The 14,263-nt window shown below is 38.7% G+C and overlaps 1 protein-coding gene across 2 annotated transcripts in view; it reads left to right on the top strand.

The window, feature by feature from the left end:
• The window catches only part of CCDC178 (coiled-coil domain containing 178), a 126,654-nt gene that overhangs the window by 92,891 nt on the left and 19,500 nt on the right, over nucleotides 1-14,263 (top strand). For both annotated transcript variants that reach the window (XM_061599441.1, XM_061599357.1), the window contains exon 2: nucleotides 11,996-12,130. In XM_061599441.1, coding sequence (XP_061455425.1) covers nucleotides 11,996-12,130 — 135 coding nt within the window. The remainder of the gene's footprint in view (nucleotides 1-11,995; nucleotides 12,131-14,263) is intronic.

Below are 14,263 nucleotides of genomic sequence, written 5' to 3'. Positions count from 1 at the left end.
TATGGTGTTCATACCCAGGAAACATGACAAATTACAGGCTAACTGGGAAGGACCATATACCATCAGAGAAAGGCTTGACACAGTGACATATGTAATCACCACAGACCAATTAAACAAAAGCAAAGTGGTTCATGTAAATATGTTAAAGCCTTACCATACCAGGGATGCAAAGGTGTTGCAAGTTACCTTATTCCCTGAGGGAAGTGGGCCTGAACTTCCAGATTTGGTACAGGAAAGCAAAGACAAAGGAGGGGTAGATCAAGTGGAATGGTCAGAGGAGGTGAAGGAGGAAGTAAAAGAAGAGATTCTGAGAGTTTTGAAAACCTATAGAAATCTCTTTAGCAACAAACCTGGCCGAACCAGTATAGTTATACATTCCATTGATACTGGAGATCATGCCCCAATCAGATCTGTTCCATACCGTGTGAATGGGAAAGTTTTGAATGAGATCAAAAAGGAGGTGGAAGATATGCTGGAGTTAGGAGTGATCAGGGAATCCATCAGTCCCTGGGCCTCAAGTATTGTCCTAGTTCCGAAAAAAGATGGAACGACAAGGTTTTGCATTGATTATCGGCTAATCAATAAAATTACTGTCCCAGATGCGTATCCTATGCCTAGGGTAGACGCTATGTTAGAGTTATTGGGGGCAGCGACCATTATCTCTACACTAGATCTCTGTAAAGGATTTTGGCAAATGGAACTAGACGAGCAATCCAGAGCCAAAACTGCCTTCAGTACACCAGATGGGTTATATGAGTTTGTGACCTTACCCATGGGACTAAGGAACTCACCAAGTTCATTTCAGAGGCTAATCAATACTGTGTTGCGAGGCATGTCAGATTTTGCAGTGGCCTATATCGATGACGTGGCCATTTTTAGCAAGTCGGTGCCTGAGCATGTCCAACACCTGACAACAGTATTGGAGGCCTTAAGAAAAGCAGGCCTCACAATAAAAGCTAAGAAATGCCAGTTTGGACTAAAGGAAGTAATCTATTTAGGACATAAGGTGGGGAGTGGGAAAGTCACCCCCTTATGGAGCAAGGTAGAGGCAGTGCAATCGTGGCCTATCCCCTTGCATGAATTAACAAAGAAGTGTTCTGAGCATGTGGTATGGACGGATGAATGTCAGAAGGCTTTTGATCTGCTGAAGCAAGCCTTGTGCCAAGGACCCATATTAATAGCACCAGACTATGAGCAACCATTCATCGTGGCTACAGATGCGTCAGACCTCGCGGTGGGAGTCGTCTTGCTGCAGGAGAGAGAAGGCACCAGACATCCAGTGGCGTATCTGAGTCGCAAGCTGACGCCGAGGGAGAAAAACTATTCGTCGGTCCAGAAGGAGTGCCTAGCAGTCGTGTGGGGACTGAACAAGTTGCGCCCATACATGTGGGGACGAAGATTCACAGTGACTACAGATCATCGGGCCTTGTTATGGTTGCAGACTATGAAAAACCATAACACTATGCTGCAGAGGTGGTCCTGGGCCCTACAGGACTATCAAGTGGACTTCCAGTTCATCAAAGGCAAGGACAATGTACTGGCCGATGGACTTTCCAGGCAAGTGGCTGGGACTGCAGTGACGTGACCAGACAGAGGAACAAAGAAAGACATTTTCCCCATAGAGACTTTTATTTGTTAACGCGACATATAAATCCTGGAACAGGAATAATACTCTGCTGTTGTTTAAGGGGAGGGAAATGTGATGTTCCTATATTAATGTATATATGGTAAGTATTGTTGTTTTAGAAGATACATGGTAAGTGGAGTGAAAGAGGGGGAGTGAATGGGCAGTAGAATGCGAGATGATTGGCTGAGTGTTTAAAATGGCTGAATGTATAAAAGGAAGAGTGAGAGTGGAATAGGGGGAAGAAGAGAAAGAGTGGATTGCTTGGTGGGGTTTGAGAGAGTTGTTTGCCAGGAGAGCGTGAAGAAGGAGGGAGGTGGAGTTCAGATTAGTATTGAGTAAAACCATATGCTTATGTGCCTTAAGAAGAAATCTTGTTAATCTTGTTAGCTTTGTTATCTTTAATAAATACTTAATTTGGTTTACCAAAGGCCTGATCCTTGGCTGGGGTTTCACAGACCAGAAGGGAGGGTAAGGTAATGACCAAGACTGAAGGGGAACTGTAACAAATGGTGGCAGCAGTGAAGAGAATAACAATACCAGTATTCAGAGTCTCTGGGAATACTAGTATTGGGACGTTACTGGTGGTTGCCTAGCAGGGGGATCTGTTGAGATCTGTGCTAGAGCGGGGAGAGAAATCATAAGAGAGAGCGGTCCGGACTGGTGGAGTCCCTGGCGGTGCCTAGAGACAGGCAGTAACCACGAGCAGGTAGGAACCTGACAGGGAGAGCCAGGGAAGGACGCCTCACACTGATGCAAGAGGCAAGAGATTGACTGCAGCCTCTCTCTGGAGTCAGAGTCAGGCAGGGGATCCTAGTCCTTGCAGTACTTACCAACGACTTCAGCTGTCTTAAGAGACAGCAACCCAGAGGAGTGATCAGGCAAGCACCCAGATGCTTAGGTACTCACTCTCAGGGCAGGTCTCTTGCTAGTTTGGTGTGAGCAGTGGTGCAGCTAGGTAAATTTTAGGTTCTGGATTTGATGGTTTTAGTAGGGGATCCCTTTTAGATAGCCATACGTATTACTGCAGCTATGAAGCACACAATTAACATTTCTCTGCTCCTACTGCCCTACTGCTATTCTGTGCTCCTTACAATCAGCCCTGTAGCCAGCCTTCCTTGTTAGATGGAGTAGTCACATTTCTAGGTGTGGCATTTGGAGGGGGGAGATGCATAGCACCTGCCAGTTCCCCCACCCCACTCACTGTTGAAGAGGATATGAAGGCCAGCCCAGGGGAAGGGAAAGGCAGTGACTTCCACCTCACTTCTCTTCCATGCAGAGTGTATGTTAATTTTAATGGGCTATGTAAAGTTCAGGTTAACAGAAAAATTAGTATAAACACCAGGAATTAAATGACTGGTATATTTTTTGTTTCATAAGAAAAAAGGATGTTAAAAATACAGTGAACAAAGGGATACCAAAAGATGTTAACTCCTCCTTGAGGGCCCCTTCTTCTAGTGTTGTTCCTAACTTTTAGATTTCCTTTCCTGTTGGACAATCAAGGGGGAAGAATTTAACTGGTTGCCATATAAAACTAACTTAACAATTGGAAATTAATTGTGAAAAGCAATTGGCTTTTTTTTTTACTGGTTGCTGCTTTTATTTTTCTGCCCAGAAACCCTGAAAAGACCTCATGCTGAGCTACACACATTGGGAAAACCAGAAATTAGGGCTGAGGTACAGCTTAGGTAGTCACCAACCAGCTAACTGTAGTGTGCACAGCAATGTTTCTATTCCCCAAGGGCTGTTTTCATCTTTTGTCATCAAGTTTTCAAAACAAGAAGAATTGCCACTATGATTGTGACTATAGTGAGTGCTTTAAAAGAGAAAAGGGAAACCTAGGGTAGATATTTTTTCAGACCACTTTATTTCACCCTTTAACAATAAGCACCCAATCCTGCTCTATTTTTCATAATAACTGTAGAATAAACAAACTCTTACTTCTTACTGCAGGCAAACATACATGCTTGTTTATTGCTGGCTGAATAGAAAACACAACCGAAAAAGGAAAGTCCAAGGAATGGAGTCTAAGGTCACAGTATGTTGCTGTATAGACTGTGGTTTTTGGGATTACTTAAGTAATTATAGGACAACTGTGATCATGAAAAATCCACCCTCACTCAGGGAAAGTTTTGAGCAAGCAGACTTTTGGGGGCTCTTCTAGATGAGGCTTTTGTTGTGCACTAGCCCTGCTTTATTTTTTTGAATTTTTCAAGGCTCCTTTTCTTAAATTGCTCCTATTCTTAAAACAAGCTGGCATTCTTTAAATGGAGGCTGCCAATGACTGTTGTTTTTCTACTCATTGTCTGAAACTGGAAGATGCTCACTGCAGTAGCTACCCCAGACCTCAAATGTTCTTGCTGAGAGATGACCTGTGCTGTACATATTGGACTATATTGGACTTTCAAAAAAAATCTATATTTTTCAAAATATATTTAATTGAAAATTTTCATTTTTATAAAAAGGAAAAAAATGGTTAATCCAACAATGCACTCAGCTGACAGTAAGGCTTCCATCATCATCAGAATGGGGACAGGAGCAATTTTCAGCTATTCCTATTCCTACTCCCCCTCCCATAGCCTCCTGTACCCTCCCTAATTCTACTCTAGATAGTCTCCCAACTTTCTGGAACAAATTTAGGTTGTGTATGGGAGGCTGCAGAGAGCAGAACGATTACCAGAAATTCCTTCCCTCCCCATTCCATTGGTGGAAACCTTATTGTCAGCTGAGAGACATCATTGGATACAACCCATTGTGCTTATCTTGATAAACTCATACCAATAATGATGTAAGGGTTGTGTTCTTTAAAGCAGTTTCTCTGATGAGAAGGCTGCTGATATTGCACCATGGGAACGTGGGTGGAACTAACTAACAGTATGCCCTATACACACTGAATTAGAAAACTGTCAACAGTTTTGAGCTATGGTGAACCCGTATGAAAACAAGAGAGCCAAAGAGGAATGTAGCTGGAATGGTTGGAGAAAGGGATAGAGATTTAAGTGGTGTACAACACAGAGATCAGTCTAAAATGGACACAAGAGCCAAACCAATATTTTATTTTTATTAGGAACATTCTGCTTTGACACAGAAGTGTTCCACACAGCAAATTTAACAAATTTAGAAACTTGGATATGCATCTCAGTTTAAAGAACTATTTTTATACAGACACTTCAGCCAAAAAGTAACAAAATTTTTATATATCTAATAATACTGGTGCTGAGCTCAAGACAGTTGGAATAGACTTTGAAGTCAGCATCAGGTAAATCTGGGAATGCTCAAACTGGAGAATTTGTGTGAATTTGATGTCAAAATTAAAGACTTTTTAATCATTATGCCTTTTTCTTATATTTGGAGTTTTGTCAGGTATCTCAATAATGAACCAGATTAAGTCCTCAAGAAATCATTCAAGGAAGGATGTGTGTTTGTATATGTCTAGGATGTACACATATGACTTATAGTATATGTAGCTGTATACGTGTGTTCTGCCTATGACTTCCAATAAGCAGAGACAGTTTGTCTATAAAATAGAAGTAAATTGTTGTTTAGCTGTCAATTTAATCTCAGTGAATATATACATCATTGTTTTTAGTTATCAGACAGCATTTTGCTTAATTTAAGCTCACTTGTTTATAATTGAAACACCTGAATAGACGGTGTCTCATGTGCTTTGGTGTGATTTTGATAATGTTGAATACCATATTTGTGCAACTAATTGCTACAATATCTTATTGATTTTCAACATACTGCTTCATTTCTAACACATTGTGATTTTGTAAATGGTACACATCCCTAAAATTAGATGCCACAGCACATTAAATTATAATTTCTCTTCTACTGTGAGATGTTTATCATTTTGATGTTGGATGTACTTGTACCTAACAATAAGACTAGATTAAATAGATGATTGCTCTCCAATGTAGACTAATTAGCTGACCATGACAAAGGAATCTGTTGAATTTTCTTTGGAGGAATGAATATAAATGAAATTGTATTTGTCACAAGTTTAAATTGTATTCTTCATCTGTATTCTATTTTCATTTTGTCCTAATCCAGAGATAGGATCTTCTGATTTTTCTCTGACATTTCATTAACAGATATATAAAATTGAGATGTAAGGCATACTTATTTTCTGACCTGCTTAGCGTTTCAGTGATTTTTTTAAGTGTCTTGTCATCACTCCACAGATTTGAATTAAATTTCCCAACCCCCCAGCAATTAACACATAGGCTGCAGGACTAATAAACAGCTATTTAGTGGCTACGCTGTGTCCCCACAGTTATTCTTTTTTTCCCTCTTGTTTTTTGGTTCTCAAAGGCTTGGGCCTGAATGGAAGTTTTAATGCCATTACATTACTCACTCATTTCATACTGAAAGAACGCACTTTGTACATGAAAATTATCAGTGCATATATTATATCAGGGATGGAGCACTTACTGCAAAGGGTCCCAGATTCAATTCCTGGCATCTCATTTGGGCTAGAAAAGACTCCGATCTGAAATTCTGGAGAGCCACTGTCACTTAGTGTAGACAATACTGAGCTGGATGGGCCAGTGATCTAACCCTGTGCTCAATCTGCCTATTCTTGTTTAGTTAAAACTGAGAATCTGAACCTATATGTCCCAACCCTCAGGCTTCTGCTCAAGTGGAGGATAAGTTTAACAGTCCAGTGCCAGTGTAAGGGTGCAACTGATCCTCTCATTCCAATACTGGGATCCAACCCATTGTCTCTGTAGTAAAATGTTTTTAACTCTGTAGATCATTGGGGGAAATGTTTTTATTGTTCCTTACAAACTTTAGGTCCCTATTTTGTCTATACTCTGGAGCTAATTTACATGAAACCACATTCCACATTCAGTTTTGGTGATGTGATCCTAGTCCAGCGCACAGCCAGAAAATAACTTCAAATGCAAATGCTTCAGCTGTTGTCATTCCAAGGGCTACCTGGAGACATGTAGGCTGACTCCAGCCAGAAATGTCTTGGAATGAAATGTTACAGGAGATTGAAGGAGAAATCAAGGTGTTTTTTAAAGACCCAGTCATATAGGTAGCAGACTGCCAACAGCAGTAGCAAGTGAGAGAATAATAAAAATACTATTTAATATTAATAATACTCACTGTGGTTAGCAATTGGTAATAATAATAACAACTATAACAACAACAACAGTAATAATAATTCTTAGCTCAGAATGTTGGTTAATATGCCCACAAGGTTTGGCTGGTGGGCTAATAATAATAATATGTGTAACCACACAAACTGGCTGGTTCTTATTGTTTGTGGGCAGCAACTGTATAATAATAATGACAATAACAACAACAATAGTACAGAATTCACAAAGCTTTGACTAAATAGTCCCACAAGGTTTAATAGTAATTCTTAGCAATCAGATCAAATTAAAAAAAGACAACAAACTTTTTTTTAAAAAAATGTAAATAATGATGGGACTGGGTTCAATTGCAAAGAACAGAAAACGTATACAAGCTGAACAAACACCATCCAACCCCCACCAAACATTCCTAAGAGACAAAACTCTTAGAAAAGTCTTAGAAAAAGATCTCTGCATTCTAAGAGTTCATCCCTTCCAAGCACTGTGATTGGAGAATCTTGGGTGCAATTATAGCATTCTAGCCTTCTTCCCTCTCTCCCCACCCTGGTGTTCTCTTATATGGTGTTGTAATTGCTGCATTTTAATGACACCCTGTCTGGGTTCATTAGAAACTGTTCTGAGCCACAAATCTCTACATATTGATTCAGGGCTAACCAATCCTCTCTGTAGAGATTTGCAGCTGCTTCAACCTGATTTGGACAGAATAAAAAAGGCCAAAATAAGCCCTGTTTGTTATTTGTGATTTGTACAAATACAGTGCACACCTCCAAAATCTATAAAATTAAAAAAAACCTGAGAACATTTGAAAACACTGAAAATGTATGAAAATGTTTAAAAACAATAACATCTTCACAGATAATAATTTCAAGGTTACAGTTAAATTAAAAACACCTTATTTATCCTAAGATAAAAAATTGACAAGATTTCAGCCTGTCTGGAATTTTCTACACATATTGTGGAGATTTATTGGAGGAAATTATTTGGAAACATAAAATGAATTATTTCATACAGAGTCCCCCATGAATCATAAACAATCCTACTCAGGTTTGTTTAAAGTCTTAGTAAATAGAGGTATCAAGATTTGAACTATTACTGGCAAAGAGCTGGGGGGAAATTAATGTATTTCTGGTAATGTTTGGACACTAGTTAATGTTTCCTATATTATTTTAAGAGCATTCAATCCTATAATGGGAAACCGAATTACTAGATCTTAAAATATTTCTTCATGTTTTTTATAAGTATTTTAAATTACTTCTCAAACCATTCAGAGAAGCAAGATTAAAAGAACTAAAAAGCTATTTTTCCTCACTATTTCCATTCGGCTTTTTGTCATTCCAAAAGTATATAAAGGTTGTTGTCAAAAGAGTTTTATTTAAATAAGCTATAAGATCTTTCCCAACAAACCTTAGTTAAACAGATAATAAAGAAATACCTTTTTACATATGCACTTGGAGTAGTATAGTAGTATTAAAAGATAAATATTAGCTAGATTTTGCTCATAAATCTTCCATTTGTGCATTGCCAAAACCTGTAGAGTTGTTTTGTCAGTGTTTGAGTTATAATAATGAATAGCACTGATACGAATTATATCATTTACTTAATATGTGACATTTCATTGCATTATTAAATTAATATGACACACATAGGATTGTCTAATATGTTTAATTATTATTTGAAAGAGAAAAGCCAGATTTAGAAAGTCCACATTTTCTGCATGACTTTTTATTTAACCCCTTATTCTGAAACCAAACCAAACTTAAATACATGTATCTGCCTCTCCTCACTTTAAATCCTTCCAATCCTTGCCTCTCATTTTCCTCCATTTGGTTTGTAAGCAGGAACTTGTTGGCTTTTTTTTTTACCCTTTTTGCCTATGGAATTTTGAAAAGCACCATGTACATTGTTAACCCAGCTTCTTGAAAGATTATAGAATACAGAATTTGACAAGCCTTCAAAGAACCACTTTGTGATGCTAAACGGTGGTTAAGGTGTTGGACTATGACCTGGGAGATCAGGGTTCGAACACAGCCACAAAGCTCACTGGGTGACCTTGGGCCAGTCACTGCCTCTCAGCCTCAGAGGGAGGCAATGGTAAACCCCCTCTGAATACTGGTTACCATGAAAACCCTATTCATAGGGTCACCATAAGTCGGAATCGACTTGAAGGCAGTACATTTACATTTTTATTAAGGAGAAAGCTTCATTGAGCTCAGCCTCTGCGGAGTTTACTTCTAAGTAAACATGTTTAGGATCTCACTTTTAAGCTGCTTCCTGTGCCTGACTACTCAGACATAAATCCCATTATGTTAAATGGGGATTACTCTTTGGTAAGTGTGTTAAGATTATAGCTTTAGGTGTTCAAGGATTTGTACACTTAGCAGAATTTTGTATTTTTTTTCCTTTGAAGGGCAGACCATGATGCCATATCACAAACTACTTTTCAAATTCCCCTGTTTCCAGAATGGTTTGCCATGTTGGGGGGGGTAATTAAAATGAATCTAAATTTTCCTTGATCACACAAACCTAGTTTCATGGTTCTTTGCATCTTGGGGTATGATGCCTTAGGGTCTAGAATTTGAAGCCTGGTTCTTATGACTACTTTTGATACTATAGAGTGACCATATGGTTACTTTTACCCGTCATTTTTGCATGGAATTGTTTGTGTGATGTAACCCCATATGGTAAAAGCAAAAGTAGTGATTCTAAGAACATGATACAACTACTTGAGTTTATATTTTTTGTTCTATTACCACAAGACAAAAGCAAATCTAAAAGTGAAGAAGTTTCAGAAACTATTTGTGATACATCATGTTGGTCTGCTGTTCAAAATCAAATATTCAACTGGATGCCCACACCTAAAAATGCTCTTTGGACCAATACAATGAAAACAAGTGGTGCTAATTAGCTAAATGTTCTGTTGTGGAAAATGCAGTTATATTTGGCCTGAAGCCAACTACCAATGTGACAATTTCATAACCATAAACTTTGAAATGTCAAACTTTATGTCAGAATAGGACAATCAATACGATGGCCATTCCATTTTTTTCTAATCTGATTAACATTTATATTTTGCTCACTAGATATAATGTATACAAAATGGTTTAAAATGTATTTGTTAAGTTAAAGTATTTGAAGCACATGCTAAAAAAACACTATGGCCTGATTCACACATAATGACAAGCCAAACTATGGCTTACCATGAATGAGCAAGCGTGCAGGTGTCCTGAGATGAAACTATGATGACTTCACCACTCAGTCCTGCTGCAACTGGGCGCTAAGCCATTGTTTAGCTTAGTGTTACATATAAACGCAGAGTTGTGCTTTGTCTTGCTCCAAACAAACCTCAAAGTGCAATCAAAGTTTGTTCTTGGTTTACCACTCATAGTTTGTTTGTGGGAGACAAACCACATATACCCAAGTTCCACACATAATACTAATCCAAACCACAGTTTAGCTCTGTGTAGCATGGCAGCAGTAGGACGAGGGGATGAGCAAAGTAGTCACAGTTTTGTCTCCAGGCCCAAACATGCTTGCTCATTCATAGTAAGCCATAGTTTGGCATACCATTGTGTGAAAATGAGGCCTATTTTATGATAGTCTGTTTAGATTTTTCAAAGATGGTACTAAACCCAGTGGAATCATGTGGATTTTACTAATTTATAATCTCTCTTCAGAAACAATTTGTAAATTAGATTTGTGCTCAGTACAAAGTATTGGCCACCAAAGAATGGTTCCTGTCTCTGATATAAAGATATTTTTATTCATGCATTCATTGTGGTATTGATCTCAATATGTTGGAAGATTTCCATAGATACATTATACCATTGTTTTAAAATGGTTGACAAGCATGCTGAGAAAGGTCATGCACATGACAATAGTGATTGACATTTTACTGCGACTACTGTAGCATTACTAAATAAAAATGCTGTTTTTAAAACTATTTCATATAGTCGGTTCCCGTTTTCAAGATTCCCAATGGTTTCTACTCCTAAAACAAACAAATGTGGCCATGATCCAAACAGCTCCTTTATATACACCCAGGGATTTCAGCATGCCCAGTGAGATTTTTTTACTTCTTTTTTTCTTTGAGCTGATAAATCCTTATAACATATTGTAAACTGCTTTTGAAAGTTTTCCTCTATTTCAAAAGTGATTTATCTTGTGGCATAGGAAGCTGCTGTTTGAGAACAAACACAGAACCCCTTGGGGCACATAGTCCTCATTATACCATTCCTACAAACATGTCTATATATCAATATCGATATATAGGGATAAGATTTAAATATTAGATATACATATTGGATATTAGATATTTAAATAACATGTTTTCAGCCATTCACTTCATGTAAAAGGGCTTTGCCACCTTTTGGATTTATTTATTATTTATTGCCAAAGTTAAAATAATAAAAAATAATGGTAATACAAACAAATATTGATGAATAATATGTCTCCAATAAATTTCAAATGTATTTGATATTCTTTTTCAAAGTGAATTCTTTTACATTTAGAAATATATGTCAGAGGGGGAAAGGCCATACCTTTGATCTTCTTTATATATTGAAATGCCCATATATATGTGCATGTGTAGATATATATCGATATAGCAGTGTCACTTTCAGCTGCTGCCTTAACCGCAATTTAGTGCAGTTAGATGCTTTCATGTCACATGGTTATAGCTAGGCAGATTAATAGGGAGTTCTATCTGGAAATTTCTTTCCTGTTATTGTTCTCCCTCAGCTGCTGATGGTGAAGTTAATTCTCTTTAGTTTTGTCATGCTCTGAAGCACACATTGCCAAGATATGATAAGCTTTACAAGGAAAAATGAGCCACAGTGTCCATCAAAGTCTTAAACTTGCATTTTAAACTTTGGCCTGACCTGATGTGCCATTCAAAATGCTTCAAAAGATTATTTTTTTTAAGAAAGGTTCAATATGTCCCGAGGCTATCGGTTCTGAGTTAAACTGGGTGAAGTAGAAATATTTTACTCATCAGCTTTGCAGTCACAGAGTTTGCCTCAGCTAGAACAAAACTGCTGAGGCATTTAGAGAAAATTAACCCCCCATCCTGGCAGCCAGATGTGACTGGTTTCTGATGAATGCACATGAGTGGGCTGAAAAATCAAGAGACTGTGAAATTCCTGTCAGGTCCGTACAGTGCAGAATGGGCTATTGACTGCTTTCTATATTTCCCTCCATCATTCTTCTTGAACACTGCCATTAATTTCCCCTTCCACTCTGACTTATTTTTTCCTCTTTCCTCTTTTAGCTCTCTCGGCTGCAAAGGAAGCTGCACAAGGTATTGGTGGAGTACTTCAAACTGCGAGCCCTCTATAGCCAAGCTGGGCTGGCGAAGTTCCAGGCAGCCTCTCATGAGAATTTTCAGAAAATATTAGCTGTGCAGGTAGGTGATTGCAGGGAAGTAGGAAAGATCATTCTGATCTAGATTGAAAAGCAAATGATGGGTAGTGTGATGAAGCATTAAAACCACATCCCATCAGAGTTTAGTAAATTTTTAACCGCTTTAATAAACTGGAATTTCATGAAGGATGAATCCAGTAAGCTAGTATATGTACTACAGATAGATATGTTCTGTAAGCATTTTATTCTCAGAAATCTTTAAAATGATCATTATACAAATATGTTTATTTTTAATAATTGGAACACAAAGGCATTAGCAGAGTTGCTAAAATATTTTAGAACATACTATAGCACATTCGTTTCTTCACCTCTTATTGTCATGGAAAACAACAGATTTGGTTTTTCACATTTTTTTCCTGTGAAGAAAAAGAAAAAACATTGATTATCTGTTTAGTTAAAAATCATCTTTTCATTTAGGTTCTAAATGCATGTCTAACAAATAACATTTAGTAACAAGGTTAAGCTAAGACTACACATGCTTGCTTAAGAACAATTCCTATGCTGGTTTATATATATATTATTTTACATGTGTGCCAGTGGGGTGGTTAAGGTGTTGGAATACAGCCTGGGAGACCAGGATTCGAATCCCCACATAGCCATGAAGCTCACTGGGTGACCTGGGGCCAGTCACTGTGTCTCAGCCTCATGAAAACCTTATTCATAAAGTCACCATAAGTCAGAATCGACTTGAAGGCAGTACATTTACATTTAGGAGTCCCACATACTGATCTTTCTATAAAACTGCATACTCACACTCATAACCAGATGGTGTTGGAGAAATTTCTGGGACGAAATGGCATCAGAAGAACTACAAATCCCAGCATCATAAACCCAAGAGCCAATTTGATTAAGCGAACATTATTCTTACATTCAGACCCAGACCTGGACACTTCAATCTAAGGGCCAAACTAACTGTAACGTGCTATCATATGTAGTTTTCCCCTTACTTTTTTTTCTTTATAGAATGCAGCCATGGAGATGGAAGGACTTCTTAACATTTTCCCCTCTAGCCGAGGGGGAAAAGTAAATTAAGTTTGCATTCAAAGCTGAATCTTTCAAATATGCACTTTCCAAAACAACATGAGAACTAAAACACAGCCATCCCTCAACATTCGCATGTATCCAAATTTTGCAATACAGTTCTCCAACCATACAAAGTTTACAAAAATGCATATATTAAAGTATGAATAAAAGTGAATATATTAGTGAAAATAACATTAAAATGCATTGTATTAGGATAAATTGCTTACAAAAGTGCATATATATGTCAAAACTGCATATAAAAATGTTTATTATGAGAAATACACACTACAATGCTGAAGAATTACCCTCCCCCCCCCAAAAAAAGCAAATTGCTTGCAGAAATGTGGAGAACTGGATTTCAGATTGGAAAAAATGAGAAAGGGAAAGAGCCAAAACTGACAGATCTTTGCATTCCTACTCCTTCCCAAGCTGCTTTCTTCCCAATCACCCATTTTACAGCGCAATCCATCTTATGGGTAGCCAGCCATCGGGGGGGCAGAAGAGGAGGAGCCAGTGGGAGGTTCTGCAGCACCCACTTGCTGCTCAGGAGCCACTGGCCCAGCTGAAAACAGGTTCCATTGGGAGCCATGTGTGGGAACAGGATGGGAAGAGCCAGCTCCCACAGATATGCCTGCTGGGGAGTAAGCACTCCCCATAGACGACCATTGTAATTATTTTATTCTGCCAGCCTTTTTGCTGGCAGAATTCTAATTTGTGACTCGGGAACTGGGGGAGCACTTCGAGGGGGACTTGGATCTCGCATAAGTCCATCCTGTGGCTCCTCCTCCGCCATGCCCCTGGAAAGCCCCATTTTTGGGGCTACCACTGGCTTCCACTGGCTCTTCATCCACCAAGCTGTCTGTCCCCAGTGGACCCTTGGCAGTGTCGACAGGGTCCTGGCAGCACCATGGTTCAGCTGGGACAGGGGTGCTTCTGCTGTGGAGCCTGGCAGTGTACAGCAGGGCCAGGAGCCTGCCAGCTCAGCCAGAGGTCCCCCTCATCCAACTCCCCCCAACCTGGCGCAAAATCAAGTTGGATTGCACCTTTAGTGTGTGAAAAGATAAGAGTTGCCTGTCTCTTTTCCTACAGGGGA

This window comes from Rhineura floridana, chromosome 1, assembly GCF_030035675.1.
Source record: "Rhineura floridana isolate rRhiFlo1 chromosome 1, rRhiFlo1.hap2, whole genome shotgun sequence".
NCBI classification, from domain to species: domain Eukaryota; kingdom Metazoa; phylum Chordata; class Lepidosauria; order Squamata; family Rhineuridae; genus Rhineura; species Rhineura floridana.
This window is presented reverse-complemented; position numbering and strand designations above follow the sequence as displayed.